The sequence below is a fragment of the Protopterus annectens genome, chromosome 2.part0, assembly GCF_019279795.1.
Source record: "Protopterus annectens isolate FY-2018-M chromosome 2.part0, PAN1.0, whole genome shotgun sequence".
Taxonomy (NCBI): Eukaryota; Metazoa; Chordata; order Ceratodontiformes; family Protopteridae; genus Protopterus; species Protopterus annectens.
In genome coordinates, this window is record NC_056728.1 from 428402756 (window position 1) to 428419041 (window position 16286).

The following is a 16286-nucleotide window of genomic DNA, read 5'->3' on the forward strand; positions in this document are numbered from 1 at the left end:
CAGTTATGATGGATTGTTATATAAGATTGATGCCTGACACCAGACTGTTGGGACACTGAGTGATGCCACTGGCATTATTCGTTGTGGAGAGTACTGCAGGCTTGTTTATACTAGCCTGGAGCTGCAGGAACATGTACAGTAGGTTACCCTTATAAAGGTGACCTGGAGAGCTTGTTGATGACATCTGTAGCCACCTCTCAGAAAAGGACCAGAGGAGCCTCATCTGAGAATGACCAGGAGGAGTCCTCCAGCAGCAGGTGCAAAAGGTGTTCATGCCAGCAGGAAGCAGAGATGAATGAGAAAACAGTTTGCAGTGAGGACTGCCTAAAGGCATCACTGGTGTGTTATTTTGGCTATTGTCTGTTGTTTACTTTGCCTTCTCTTGGCAGGGATAAATCGTACTGAATAGTCTCTGTTTTCTTTTACAGTGGCAAGGAGATCACCTTCAGCAGTGATGCCTGTCTAAGGGGGTCTGACAGGTTGCCAGGTGGAAGGTAATGTATACTATGTCCAAATCTGTTTTGTACAACTGAAATCCAATTTGACATACTATGGAGTACTTATGTGCTATAGTTTTTTTTTTCTATTTCTTTTTCTGTTCTGTTTCCTCCTTGTACAGGTTCATCCATGGTGCAGGGTGTGGAGCAATGGTGGCCACGTGTCTTGCTCCAGCCATTGTGTACAGTGCTGAGTCACCATTAGTCACTAGGCCTGCCTCTCAGTAAGAAGATTAAGGTCACCCTACTAAAGGTGACTGGGAGAGCTTACTGATGGCCTCTATGGCCACCTCTCAGAACTGGAGCAGAGGCTCTTCATTTAAGAGTGGCCAGGTAGGGTCCCCAGGTCCCACAGCATAAGTGCAATAGGTGGCTCTCCAAGATGTGTACCACTATCTGGACTCCTGTACTGGGAGCTGGAGTACCTCCTGGTGTGGTTGATAGTCACTTGGCCAACTAGTCCCAACAATGGGGTAGAAACTTCCCACAGTGTCAGTCATGGATGAGTTCTCCTCTATACTAGTCAGACAAGCCTTCTGTACACTGTTCAATTCCCCATCACTGTGTTACCTCTCCTTGTATACAACTCTCTGTACACTGCATATAGTACAGTCCTCCCCATCACCAACTGTTCTTACTCTATCTGCATCCTGCCATTGTTTCCCCCCTACCTTGTGTCCATACCTCTCCTGTCTCTCTTTCTCTTTCTGTTTTATATTTGTTTGTCTACTTCTGCTACTTTCCTCACTTCATCATTCCTACCCAAACAACCTCCTTTGTACAGTTCCTAGCTACTCTTCTTCTTCCAAAATATAAAATGGGTACCCTTCCTGAAAAAAGCAATATGTCCTTCCTCTCCCACCAATATTTGCTTTAGCTAACCATTGTTTGTGTTCCTCTGCTTGCCCTTGTCCCATTTATGTCTTTCCCATCTCTCCCTTTCCTTACCATTTATATGGCCTGAGCTGGCACTTTGCTGTGCTTGGATCAGTGACCTGCTCACAATGCTTATGTTGGAGCCGTCTCATGCTTTGTTGGGCATGTGAATGTGTATAGCCTCAAGCATGCTGCATTACAAATGGTCACATGGCCACCCATAATGGGGTCACTCCTCTGCAATTCAGCAGCTTTTATGCTGTCAATAAAATGGCCACTCTAATTTAATCTACAGCCATTCTTTTAATACATGGTCTATACATACATACTGTATGGTGGTCTTAATTAATAACTAATCAACACTGAGACTTATTGAGGTGTGATATTTTTGATATTTAGTGCTGTGCAACAGCAATGTGAATCTTTCTCAGTACCCCCCCCCCCACCCCCCAAAAAAAATCCCTGGTCTGAGACACAGCAGACTTCTTGAGAAGATACAAATATATGTTTTGTTAAGGCCTGTGACAAAATACTGAAAACTGCTACAACTGCCAAAGAAAAGGAGGCATACATAGTAGTGTTTTTGCCCCGAACTGACAATCTACTAATCCATGTTATAGTCCAAGCAAATTCTGCTTAGCAGATAATTTTGTACAGTGACCATCAGATTTCCATTTAGGACGCAACTGCATGAAAACTGCATGGCAGTGAGAAATATTCACAGACAGCAAGCTAAAATTTTTGATTCTAAATAAAACAAAATGACAGGCTACAAACATTTGAATAGATTCCATTTGAAACCAATGAACCAGAAGAGGCCCATAAACTACATTAGTTATAAAAACACACTGTGGTCACCTCTGTTTGCAGTTAGTTTCCAAAAATGAAGATGCAACTATAATTTGGTGAAGGTTTGGTGAACAGGATTTCTAAATACTATGCTTATGCAAGAGGTTGTGGAGTAGATCTATTCAGTGAGGTACTTAGATCGGGGGGGGGGTGTTGATAGACTGCATTTTATTCTTTCATTTTCTGATTAACCACTTAATCCATCACTGGAAACTGGAGCTTAACCGACTATTCACTGTGCACAAGGCATATGATTCGGCAGGAATGAGGACTGAACCCATCACAGTCCACATACACACACACACACACACACACACACACACACACACACACACACACACACACACACGCACACACGTACACACGCACGCGTGCACGCACACACACACACACACACACACACACACACACACACACACACACACACACACACACACACGTCAACATGTACAACTATGGGCAATTTAGTGTATCACAAACTCACATGTGGTGCAAATTTAGGATGTGGGAGAAAACGAGAGCATCCAGCACACCTATGTACACTAAGGAAGGACATGTGAACTCCATATATAGGGTATCCCAGCCACAGCTGAGAACCAAATTTAGGCTGAAATATAAAATTAAAACAGTTTTCTTTTTTTGCATAAGCAAAGCAGTGAAGACCTCAGCACTGGCTTATATTTCCATTTTGGCAGTAGACACCTGGGCATTATGTACTTCCAGAGCTGGATTCAGCATGAGATGACCTAGGCAGTGACCTAGGGCTTGCTGGTCAGGGGGGCTGCCACAACATTTATTTTATAATTAAAAAACACGTCTTCTTTAAGGGCATTTTTCTTTAAAAACGTCTTCTGTGTGGCATGCAAATTTACTGCTTTTGCTTGCTTGCTTGGTTTTCACAACTGCATGTGGAATTTAAACACACACATTCCTGCTGCCTGCTTCCTCTGGCCACAGAACAAAACAAATGTATTGGTACGGTGTGAGTATAAAATGACCAAGTTAGGAATGACAGGCTAGTTAATTTACTCAGGTTCAAACCCTGTACCTTGGTTATAGAAGATAAGAGCCTAAATCCTTTACACCTACTACCCAGTCCAATTTCAAGGAACTATGAACTTCAATGCATTTTTACTGAAGCTCATGTTGTCTGTTTCAACAGTTTTGTTTAGCAAATGGTCATTACAGTTTGTGCTATCTAATTTAAAAGCAGTTTTGTTAGCACACCAGGCTGCATTCTTGCTTTTGATGCTGAAGGTTGTGGGTTCTACTCCCACACCATGTAGAAGGATTGCTGATACTGTGCTGTACTATAAGGAGGGAGGGGGGTGCTGCATTCCTTAGTGTGTCCTCCTTTGAATGAGATACCTAGGATCTATGAACCTGTTGTTGGTTTGCCATCCATTCCCTATTGCAATATTATCAGCTTACCATTTTTTTTGTAACATAGGCAGTTGATTTTTCAAGGGCAGCAGGCACTGAATTTGTAGATGAAACACTGAAATATAAAGTTGTTTGCTAACAGAAAACTCTTCATAAGTTACGGATTTCTTTAATGTAGAATTATTCAAATGACGTTTACTTCTGCAGAGATTATGCATATTAAGTGATATTGGTGGACTGTAATGACAGAAGTTTGAGTGGGCTTTTGTGGTTTAAATGTTCTGAAAAGGACAGTTTTGCCATTATTGGTTCATACATTTTGTTTCATGGCTTACTGGAAAAATGTTCAAAACTATACATTTAAAACACAGTCTAACAAGGGTGCTGTATTATACAAGGAATATAATTTAAAACAATCAGGAATGTGAATCAAAGAGCACATGCATGGTCCTAAAACGTGTGTAAGGGGCCTATGGTTTGAGAACAGCCCAAAGATAAGCTTAACCTGTCACTGGCCAGATGTATTTTCTTTGAATGTGAGTTTCAATGCTGTTTCAGTGAATGTGAGTTTCAAGGGCAGAGAAGTTTACTGTTAATGCTAAGTCTATATTCACTGTGAGACTGTATTGTTTTGTTTAGCAAATGTCTATCAGTGTTTGTGCTATAAAATCTGAAATAAAAAATTTAAATTATATCCAAATTTCTGTAATCATTGTAGAAGTGAAGAAAATGGTATGTACACTGACAGGTCTGAATAGTTTCTATGGTAACTGGGGGGAAATAGCCAAGGAATGGGACACAGGAATGGTGGGGGGCTAGGGAGCTGCTGTGTGTGTGTGTGGTGGGCCCCGATCCATTACTCTGCCTAGGGTCTCATTTAAAGCTCTGGGTACTTCAGTGACCAGAAATGATGAACACATAATAAACAGATAAATACACAATTGTGAAAACAAAACAGTTTTTATTAGTGGTTCTACTATGAAATGCTGACTTCCTGAAAGGTAATATTCCAAACAAATGAAAAACAAATGCCTAAAACCCAAACAGGTGAAAATCGTTCAGTGGTATGTTATTCATCTTTTCTTTCCTGTGAGCTTCTGATGCTTGAGCAAATTCACCTTGAGCAAGTGTAGGAAAGCCTTAATTAGAAACTGGCAGAATTATAATCTGTCTCGGTCTTTAACTGTAGAATAAGACATTTGCCTGTCTTTATGGCACAGAAGGATGGAGCACTGACCATGAGGCTAGAATACCAAGCAGTATTTTAGTTGTGCCAGCACTGGAGCACCCAGGCAGGGAGGGGAGGAGTATAGGAGTGCATCCTACTTGTTTTGGTTTGGGGGATAGGACAGGCTATGCATGCTCAGGTGAGCTCATGAGCATAATATGAGTGCTATCATGAAGTCTAAGGAAACTACCTGCAGTATTTCAAGGTTAATGGGTGGACCTGCTTCCTGGTGTATGTCCTTGTGGAAGGAGGGATAGAAGCATAGTAAAGGTAGGGCAAAGGGGGCAGCTACCCTGGGCAGAAGCTGTTAGGAAGGCATGATCAGGAAGTGCAGTTCTTGCATTCTTTTCTGCTCTAATATTTCTAAATGCTGCTACAGAAATGCACTTCAGTGCTTCATGTGTGATAAGGTGTTGCAAATAGCTACACTTTAAAAGGAGCAGAGGGAAAGAACAGCTAGAGATCTGGCTAGCAGTGCCAGACTAAGGAAGTGACCCATTGTATTTATTTATATATTTGTTTTTCATTTGGAGAACTGAGGGGTTTATGGTGCCAGATTCCGGACTGCCACTGGGTACTAGATAAGTCAGCGACAACTCTGGGAAGGGACTGTCCAGCACTGGTGCCCATTACATGTCCTCTCTTCCTTAGTGTTAACATGTATCCAAGAGGACGCACGGTTACAAAAGAAAAAAAATGAAACAACCCTGATGGCTCTTTTTAGCTGATGCTCTCCTTTGCTAATAAAGGAATGAATGCATCAAATGGCTGGGAGACAGTCTGATGTTCAGCAGGCAGTGGGGGCAAAAGCACAGTAAAATCATGGGATTGGATACCTATGACTGGCTGTATGGGAGGGGAATAAACAATGTACCTGTTTACTGAAACTGCATTTGTACTTTCACTGCGAGTTCCTTTACTTTTCAGTTTGACTTCACAGATAAGATATTAATGGAGTGAGGCAGAGTATAAACTGGTGCCCCAAACTGAGGACTGCATGCCCTCCAGTATCATCAGATTCAGGATGTGTGGAGGAAATGCGCTCAGATGCAGAAAAATGGTAATATCTTTGTCATACTGTTCAGAAGACAGTTCTCCTGCTGTTTACACGAGAAGTTTCTCATAATGCTAATTAATGTGTGTGTGTGTGTGTGTGTGTGTGTGTGTGTGTGTGTGTGTGTGTGTGTGTGTGTGTGTATGTGTGTGTGTGTTTGAGCATGTTTGTGTTTATGTGCAAGTGTATGTACACGTATATGTGTATGTAATAAATTAGTAATAATGGAGATGCTAAAACCAACAACATGACACGTAATGTATGCACTCTTGACCCACAAGTCTCCAACGTCTGAGTTCTAAAATTTTAAGAGGGGATCAGATTTTGTATCAGAACAATCCAGAAAAACATGTACAGTTCCTGATCACAAGCTCAATGAACTGCTTTTACTACTCGCTATATAGCCAAACACCTTCAGGAATACATGTATTGTACTTGTTGGTGTCGGTGACATGGGAGAGAACATACTGAAACACACAATTGTTTTACCTGTCCCGCCCACCCCCACAGCATGTGATATGTATTAGCAATCACATCTTCTAAAGGAGTAAATGACCTTTTGTAGACTTAGTTAATATATATATATATATATATATATATATATATATATATATATATATATATATATATATATATATATATCAGAAAAAGTGTTTCTGTGATACAGAAGGATAAAGCCCTCACTATGCCAGAGAAGATCAAAGTTTAATTAGCTGTCTCATCAGATGATTATATTGTACTTATAAATACATCAGACTTTCCCCTTCAGCAATAATTTCTTCACTTCTAATCTCTGAAAAGAAGAAGGAAAGTATAATTAACTTTAGGCTCCTACTTTTTGCTGGTGACATACATAGAAAATACTAAGTAACATGAGTTGTGGGCACATTTTTCCTAATGCTAAGGAGATGTTGTAAGATCTCAGATTTCTTTTGTTTCCTTTGTACTGTCTTTAAATAGTAAGCAAGAACAACATTGGTCAAACACCATTTTTACAGGATTACATTTAAAGAGAATTAGAGGATGAAACTATTTGCCATTAATGCAAATGGGATTTCCATGTGATTTAACTTAAACAGCCAGTACCCTATTTTCCTGTTTAAACCATTATGAGACTAGTTAAACGGAAAGCTCACTTGTAGTTCTATGTGAAACTTAATTGACTAATAATGACCTGACTCAAATGAGGGTCAAAGACAATAGTACTGGCCAGTACTTGTGTTGTACTTTGATCACATTGCCTATATCTGCTACATAATAAGTAACAAAAATCATTTATTTCAATGAAAGATAACTGCACATCTTGATAGAAATTAGCTATTAGTATTTTTAGATCTCAAGCAGATTGCTATTATACTTACTGCACTGTTTAAATGTTACTAGTTGCCCAACTAGCACATATAATTGTGTAAGATCACCTGGGCTCTATGAAATCACTTAGGCTGTTTGAAGAGAAGAGTGACTCTGTCAGCTACTTTGAAAGACTGCAATATCCAGCAATGAAGCTACTACACTCAGCAAATAAGAACATAGTTAATATCACCTGCAAATGCACAGAATCAAGATTCTTACCTGGCACTTTGGGCTTTGTGACACTAATTTCTGTTTCACTAAAGTACTCTTCTCTGGGAGGAAGCTGTGGAAATGTGTTTTCTAAAAGTGAAAGCGTCTCTTCGTAGTGTTCTCTCGCATTCTCCTCTTCAGAAGTTGTGCAGGTTAGAAGAACCACACCTATAACAAATGATAAACACATTACTGATGTCTGCTTACTGTCACAGAAATGTCTCACTGCACTGTTTATGTTTCTGCTGAAGGTGGTGTCAGTATTTTCACAATAAGGAATCATAAGATGCCTGAGCCATTTTTCTTGCAAACTGCACAATGATTTTATCCGCCAGTTAAGAGAAGGCACAAATAAGCATTCAAGCAACATTACTTTCCTGTTTCCGATGAGACATTATTTTTACAACACCTTTATATATAGGTTCATAGGTTCATAGGTGTGTACTAGGCTAATGGCCCCGGAGCCTTTACAAGCCTAACCCATAGGATTACCCTGGCATTGTGCCATCTGACCTTAGTTTCCAGTGCCTCTGTCAAGTAGAGCCACTGGAGTGATCCATGGGATGAATTTTCTATTTCCCATCCACTCATCAAGATTTCTCTTGAAGAGGGCCAGTGAGGTGCTCTGTTTGACATGTATGGGAAGTCTTCTCCATAGCATGGGCAGTCTCTGGGTTATGAACCTGTCCCTCATGCATGTTCTGTTGATTGTGGTAATGAGGTTGAGGTCTCTGGAGCGTGTGGTGTGGAGGGATTGGGATTTCTTTAGATGTAGCATTTCAAACAGAACTGGGTCAGACATGGCTTTGTAAGTCAAGCAGAGATCGCCTCTAAGTAGGCAATATGAGACAGGGAATAGTTGGAGTTTTTGAGTCTGTCCATATAGGACAAGTGTTTAAGGCCTAGGATCCTCTTTGTGAGGTACTTTTGTGGCCTCTCCAGTTGTTGCAGGTGTCTAGTGAGGTACATGCCAAATTGGGCATTGTACTCGATGATTGGCCTAATGAGGGAGGAGTAGAGGGAGACAATGACCTCTTTCTTCCTGGATGCAAAACCCTTAGTAATGAGATGTGCCACATAGAAGGACTTTCTGATCAGACAACAGCGGCAGAGTGGTGGTCAAAAGAGAGGTTGCTGTCAACCTGTGTTCCCCAATCTCTTATAACACCTTCAGTGTTCAGTGAACTACCGTCGATGTGGTAGTTCATGGGAACTGGGTTTTTTTCAAAGGGGGTGACGACACATTTTTTGGCATTGAACTTAAGGCCATGGTTCTTACATCAGTCGTTGGTTTCAGTGAGCCCTTTCTATAGGATGTCAACATCACTTGGGCAGTTAATATGGCTCCCAACTTGCAATCGTCTGTGAACTTTATTAGCAAGAGTCCCTTCATGTTGGACTGGACTTCTGTGAAGTGGATACAAAACAGGAGAGGACCCAGGACCGATTCCTTTGGGATTCCACTTGTGACTGGTCGGCAGTCTGACTTGGAGTCAGCTAATTTCACACTGTGGGTTCTATCTGTGAGCAAGTTTGCAACCCACCTAGTGATATTGGGGTTGATGCCTAGCTTAGTGAGTTTTTCTATGATTCCTGAATGGGTAATGGTATCAAAGGCCTTGGCCAGATCAAGGTAGGCTGTATGAACCACCTTACCTTCATCCACAGCTCTGATGACTGACTCAAAGAAGTCAACCAAGTTGAGCAGGCATGAGCTACCCTTCACAAAACCAAAGTGTGTGGGATCCAGAGTTTGGAGATTCCCTATATCCTTGTTAATTAGGTCCATGCGTTCCATAGCTTTGCATATCAGACTTGTCAGGCTAATGGGACGATATTTCCCAGGGTCTGTAGTCGCTCCTCCTTTGTGGAGAGGGATGACTATAGCAGTGTGCCATTCGGTAGGGACAAAGCCTAAGGTGAGGATGTGATTGAACAGGGCACACAGGTGAGGTACCAGTTCAGACTGTAGTTCATGTAGAACACAGCCAGGGATATTGTTATGTCCCATAGAAGCTGTATTCTTGGCCTTGGACAGTGCTGTTTTAACCTGTGCAGCAGTAATACTGGGTGCCTGTCAATCTACTGGTATTGTGATTGGTCCTTTGGGGGGGGGGGGTAAAGTTGGTACTGAATCTGTCGGCCAGTATATTGGCAATATCTGTTGGCTTGGTATAGGAGGTACCATTATGCAGTAACTCAGAGCAAATCTGGGTATTGTCATGGAGGTTATTTACATAACTATAGAAGGCCTTGTGGTTGTCTTTACTATCTGCTGCAATTCTGTTTTCATAGCTAGCTTTAGAGGATTTGATGAGGGATCTCAACTTTTTGTTGAGGCTGATAAGGGAGTTTTTCCAGTCTTGGGACTTCACCTTATTCCACATCAGTTTCCTCTTTCTGTTATAGAGTTTGTTTATGGCAGAGGCCACCAGACTGGGTTCCTTTTTTTGGAGGAGAGCATCTTGGTTCTATTGGGTATGGTGAGATCTATGCATTTATGTACGTATTCGTACAGTGCATTGATGTATGATTCGGTGGTCATGCAACTATTCTTCATTTGCATGGGTGCCGTGAAGTTAGCCATCTCTGTTCTTAGGTGCCCAAAGTTAGCTTTGGAGAAGTTTTTCATGGTGGTTACCTTTGCGGGGGGGGTGGTGGATTTCCAAGGTGATTCGTTTGTGGTCGGATCTAACCAGGGAGGAATTAACTATTAGTTAAGAGCAATGGTCGGCCATGTTATTAATGACCAGGTCAAGGATATTGCTACCTCTAGTGGGGGTAAGAGCGAGCTGGTCCAGGGCATTGGAATTAATGATTTCCAGGAAACGTTGGGCAAGTGTATTGGTACATGAGTAGTTTTCCCAGTTAATGGTGGGGTAGTTGAAGTCGCCCAGTATGAGTGTGTTAGGTTGAACCCTAATATTCTCCAGGGTGCTTAGGAACATGGAATGAGTAGTATCCCACCTTGGTCTATTCTTATTCTCTTTCTGAGTATTGGCAAGTGTCACTCAGCTACTATTTAATATAGTCTGCTGTGAAGTACCCCCGACAATTCTCATAGGAAATTCATGTTATAAAATGATTTTATGATTTAACAAAGTAATGTAGGAAATGGATTTCAGCATGATCTTTCATAGCAGCTTTGAAAGGATTTGTACTGAGGCACTAACTGCTGCCATTGTAAGTGTTTTTGTTGATATCAAAAATAAAACAGTAGACAACATTACCATTGTGTATATACTCATTCAGTGCATTGTGCCTTGCCGTAGATAATGTAGAAGAATAATTCTTCTAGAACAGAAGCCAGGACACCAGCTCTCTAAGCAGACTGGTGCAAAGCAACTGTTGCCCTTATCCCTTCTTATTTCTTTCCTCAGGATACCTCCTCAACACCACATCCTATCCTGATGAAACTATTTCTGAGACATTTACATTTGCTCATACATTTTGTCACAAAAAAGCCTATATAATAGAGAAAAATTGCAGAACAGTGGGGTAAAGACGTATCTCCTTGACCTCAAGGTTTTGTGATTTCAGAGCTACTATGCTTAAAGATACAGCAGTATGTGGGTGCAACCCTCCCCACATACTGGGGACAGAGGTTCTTACCTGTTTTTAAGGTTAAAGATGGTGGTTTTCAATTGTTGCTATGTATGTGTGATAGCTGTAGTTTTGGTTAACAAGGTTTCTGTGTTTAGCAATATATTTTTTTCACAACTGTCCAGCAAGTACATTATTAACTTTTGCCACACTACAGTACAACTAGTACACAGTCCCTCATTATACAACAGTTTTGAATAACAAACAATGTAGACTACATCACTCCAGTTATTTCTTCTCTGGTTTTAACTTGCTTGATGCACGTCCATTCTGTAGTCTAGCTGAGGAAGGCACTGACATGTGGATGGTATGCTGCTAGGTCTATGTTCGCCTATCAAAAACACAAACCTTGAACAGCTAAATATCGTATGTGAAACAGCATACAGAACATTAACAAACAAGTCTATATTATATGCCCGAAGGTTTAAAACTTCGAGTCTCATATGATCGACACCATATGAGCAAGTTTCACAACTTCGAACACATAATAAAAAAAAAAAAAAAAAAAAAAAAAAAAACTTATCTGCATCCCCCGGGAAGGGGAGCAAGCACCCCTGCAACCCCCACACCCCCGTTACTTAAATATACCAACTCCAAGATTACACTACAATGAAGTAAAGGGAAATATTCCCTACGGCAATCTCCATTGAAACTTGCGAGCTTTCAAAAGTTTGCTCATATGGTGTCAACCATATGAGGCTCAAACTTGTTCGAGATTTCTAATGGAACCCTACCAAACATGTTTAACTTCGAAAATAAATTCATCGAATGGCCATGGTTGGCCGACAACTAAGAAGTAACATGATGCATAAGGTAAGTGAAGGAAAACTTTTGAATTTGCCATATTCTCCACTGTAGTGAGATCTCACAGTTGGTATATATAGTTAGTGGGGGTGTGGGGGACAAAGCCCCCACCTTGGTTGGTTGTGTTTGTGATGTTGGCCAACTATGGCTATTCAATTAATTTATTTTCAAAGTTCGGTAATGTTCTGTATCACTGTTTTACATATGATATTTAGCCATTTGAGGGTTTGTGTTTTCAACAGCCAAACATAGACCCTATTCTGTCAGGGTGGTTATTCTGCTAGCTCACATCTTTAAGTCTGAGGTTCAATACCAAACTCTTGATACTCTGTGAGTAAGTGCTTTCATCTTCTTCTCCTCCTATCTGCATAGCCTAAAGAAGGGTATTCTGATTTAATTCCGTGACATTGATATCTACGTTGATGAGGTATGCTAAAAAAAATCATCCATGTAAAAGAACCTTTGATTCAGAAGGACAAATAAAACAAAATAGGTAAATAAGCAAATAACTATCCAAACAGTGGATGAATGCAATAGCTCTGTAGCTTGGCTTAAGTATATCTGTTCTGATACCATGATCTGCAAGTTTAACTCATACTAAGATTTCAACTTTTAAAACCAGACTTAGCAGAATGCTTTAATGAGGGGTTTAAATACAGTTTTAAAGGAAACAACATGCTGTTAACAGATATCACTTGTTATTTATATATATATATAATATAGCATACTTGAAAAGTGAGCACAAACAGCTACTGCTTCCTGGGCATGAGATGAAAGAAAAGAGGGAAATGGGGGAAAATACATTTTATTTTATCAGTTAGCTGTCACTGCTGCAGAACTATACAGCCTAACTACTGACAGCATCTTTGAAACAAAAGAAAGCTTTGCATTTTTACTCTGGTGGCTATGTTTCATTTCTAGTCAAACTAGGGAAAGAATGTTGACTGACTATGACTTACATGCACTCCCGCAGATATGTGGTACTAAATTAGTAATCAATGCTGTTGGGGTAGGTTGTACAGTATTTGCCCACAAGTTCTGGAATTAGATCATGAGGAAGAAGTTAGTCTAGTCTAGAGGAAGCACAAGCGGTAAATGCTATACAATCCATGTCACTACCACCACTAGCATTCAGTACTGCTATTATACCCAGGGCCTGCTTTTTGGAGGAAGTTTTTATTGTTTTGCAGTGCCTGTTACATATACATTTGTGGAAGAACACTTGTTGAAATATTCTGGCCATTTTATATAAGTTATGTATCTTGTTTCAGTTTACATGTGCCAGGATTGGGTAAATATGCTTATTTATTTCATTTTTCCCTTATAATACCTCAGTGTATTGTACTTGTGACACCCCTGCACTAGCCCAGTAATCAAGGAGCCTCAATCCTTACCACTGGCAACAGTGGGGGGACGTGCACACTGGGAGGATGACAAGTACACACACAGTAAAGTGTAATTTCCCTTAAGAGCACACACAGAGGGTTTCTGCCTCTTTCTCCAGATCCCCAAATAAGACTCTTCACTGGCACAGCTACACAGTTGAGATCTCAGCTGAGTTGCCAAACTAAGACCTCCAGCACCCTCTCTGTTCTACCAGTGCTTTGTGTCCCTGCCCAAGTAGCTGACACACACACACACACACACACACACACACACACACACACACACACACACACACGTTGCAATTTGATTTATACACAAACACATACACACCTGGGAAAGGCTGGCACAGGTTTACTACCTATGCCCCCTTCTGCCTAGACTATAAGGTAGTTATCACTGCCACCAGCCAACTCTTTATCATCTACTTTAAGGCCCTTAGCAAAGGGTGTCTGATCTTACTGTGTAATGTTACTATTAATCCAAATGGTAGTTTGACCAAGAGCCAGGCTATTAGGAGTGGCCTGTACAGTGTCACCAAATAGATATGCAAGTACTCTAACAGCTTAAATATGTCTCACAAAATATTAACCACAAAGATACGTTTAAATATATTTAATAATAAATAATAAAAGAACAGGAAAATAGTAAATTATCACAGTAACTTCAGAGTTCAAAATCACAAGAAATATTTAAAACAACACTGCAGGACAGTCTCAAATAAATACAGAAAAATCTAAACTAATCTTTACTATATTACTGACTGAACCTAAAAGAAATTACTGTACCCTAGTGAACTTACTTACAGCAAGGCAAGTTCAGAGGTGAGTGGATGTTTCCAGATCAAAGACAAAATACAAAATGCCAATTTTCTCTATCTCAGAGAGTTCTTAAATTAATATCAAATATTACTGCTGGAATACTTGCAGCATGACATCACTTTTGTCATCTGACTATCCCAGGTGAAACCCCCCATTGCTAGAAACTGCCAGCATTTTAGCATCTCCCTGTGAAAAATATATATCTCTTAGATCTTTGCAAATGCTGAAAGACATAAAACAATACACTTACAAAACAATGCAGAAGACACCCTAGTTCTAGACATCCTATTTCCTTGCTGCATTGAAACTAACTTTTATAGCACAATCATAAAACAATTTCTTGAACTTTTGTGAGTTAGCCCTTTATGTCCTAGTTCCCCACTGTTAAAACATATACATGTACACAATTACAATAGTTTATATACATTTCTGTTCTAATCCAGCAGGGTACACTGTGGTTACACCTCTAAGCTCAGTACTGTACAAACCCTTTTCACACACACCTCTATGCCAGCAGTTGGTTATACATATAACATACAGTTCTAATGTAGTGGTAACACAAGCAAGTTGATCATGCTGATATTCACACATTACATATAACTACTTACAAAATTCCATATAGCTGGGCTGGCAGTATCTCCTTCTGTCACACTTCAATATAAATCATATTAACATATTCAAACTCAGTAAAATACTTCTTAGCACTGGTGACATACACCCAAACCCAGGGCCCAGATTTGCTGACCTCCCCAGTAGACCTCAATCTGATCTACTAATAATATTAATATAAGGAGTATTTCCAATAAACTCTAAGATCTACATGCTATTATTACTCACTACTCCCCTGACATTCTAACCATTACTGAGTCATGGCTAAAACCACATATCCCTAGTGAGGAAATTCTACCACCAGGTTACAACATTTTAAGGCTAGATAGAGAAAATAGGAAAGGTGGTGGAGTTGCAATACTATTCAAAAATGAAATAAAACTCCAGCTATTTCATACCCCTTTGCCAACATTTCAAAATGCCAAAACCAGAGTCTCTATCCTACCAATAAACAATGATAAAAAATGTATATTTTTCTGCTACATTCCTCCTGGAAATAACTCTCCAGCTATTGAAGAAAGCCTCTAGTAGCTGAATCAAAACTCCCCTCAAGAAACAATTTTATTTGGAGACCTCAATACTGACTGACAAACCTGCAACTCCAACAAACCAACTAACAATATTAGCCTCTATGGTTTCACACAACTAATTCAAGAACCCACCAGAATAGACAAAAAACCCATAAACAATCCATTATCGATTGGACATTAGTAAATAACCCCAAACATCACTATCACACTGGATACTTACCTGAAGCTCTCAGTGACCATCTCCTTACTTTCCTTCTAAGGAAATATACCAATACTCCTAATCCCATAATCTATAGACACATCAGGGAAGATCGTAACTTAACCCCAGATAACATAAACAACATTCTACAGCAATGTAACTGGCAGCCTTTGAAAATTTTGACCTGGATCAGGCAGTAGACTACTTTAATGATATATTTATCTCAGTTCTAAATTTCACTGCACCAATAAGAAAGATAAAAACTAAAGTTAACTGCGCTCCATGGAAAGTAGAGACACAAGAGTCCTACTAAAAACCAGAGACAAGGCCTGGAAGAAATGGAAACAAGAAAACTCCAATCATACCAAGCAAAAGTATAAATAACTTAGGAATTTAACGAAAAATCAAGCCAAACTAGACAAACAAAACTACTTCCTAGGTCTCCAAGACAATTAAAAAATCCCCAAAAATGTAGGCATAGTGTCAACTCCCTACTAAAAATTGGAAAAATTGCTACCCCCACCCCCCACCTCCAACTATACTAACAGCAAAGATATAGCTCCCCAACCTAACTGTCATTTTACAACCTCAATCTAAACTCTGTCCAGCCAACTAACAAACACTAATACCTCACCACCCCCATCTGCTGGAAACTCTCCTAGCAACTTTTCTAACCTACCATCCTTCTCTCTCACCTGTCCCTACATCTAAAATTAGAAACCTCCTCCTCAAACTAAAACCTTCCAGACTATCAGCAGATGGTATTCCTGCTAACTTCCTAAAAATAGCAGCTGACTCACTATCTTATAGTATCTTAAACTGGTCTGCAAATACCCATAGCATGGTCTCTAGTTAAAAGTTTAACCTCTCTACAAGACCATTGGTCT

At 40.1% G+C, this 16286-nt stretch overlaps 1 protein-coding gene across 1 annotated transcript in view; it reads right to left on the reverse strand.

Moving 5' to 3' along the window:
* Positions 1–16286, reverse strand: part of LOC122792743 (protein prune homolog 2-like) — a 1725151-nt gene that overhangs the window by 745988 nt on the left and 962877 nt on the right. The window contains exon 5 of the mRNA XM_044060323.1: positions 7460–7618. Within this exon, the coding sequence (XP_043916258.1) occupies positions 7460–7618 (159 nt within the window). The remainder of the gene's footprint in view (positions 1–7459; positions 7619–16286) is intronic.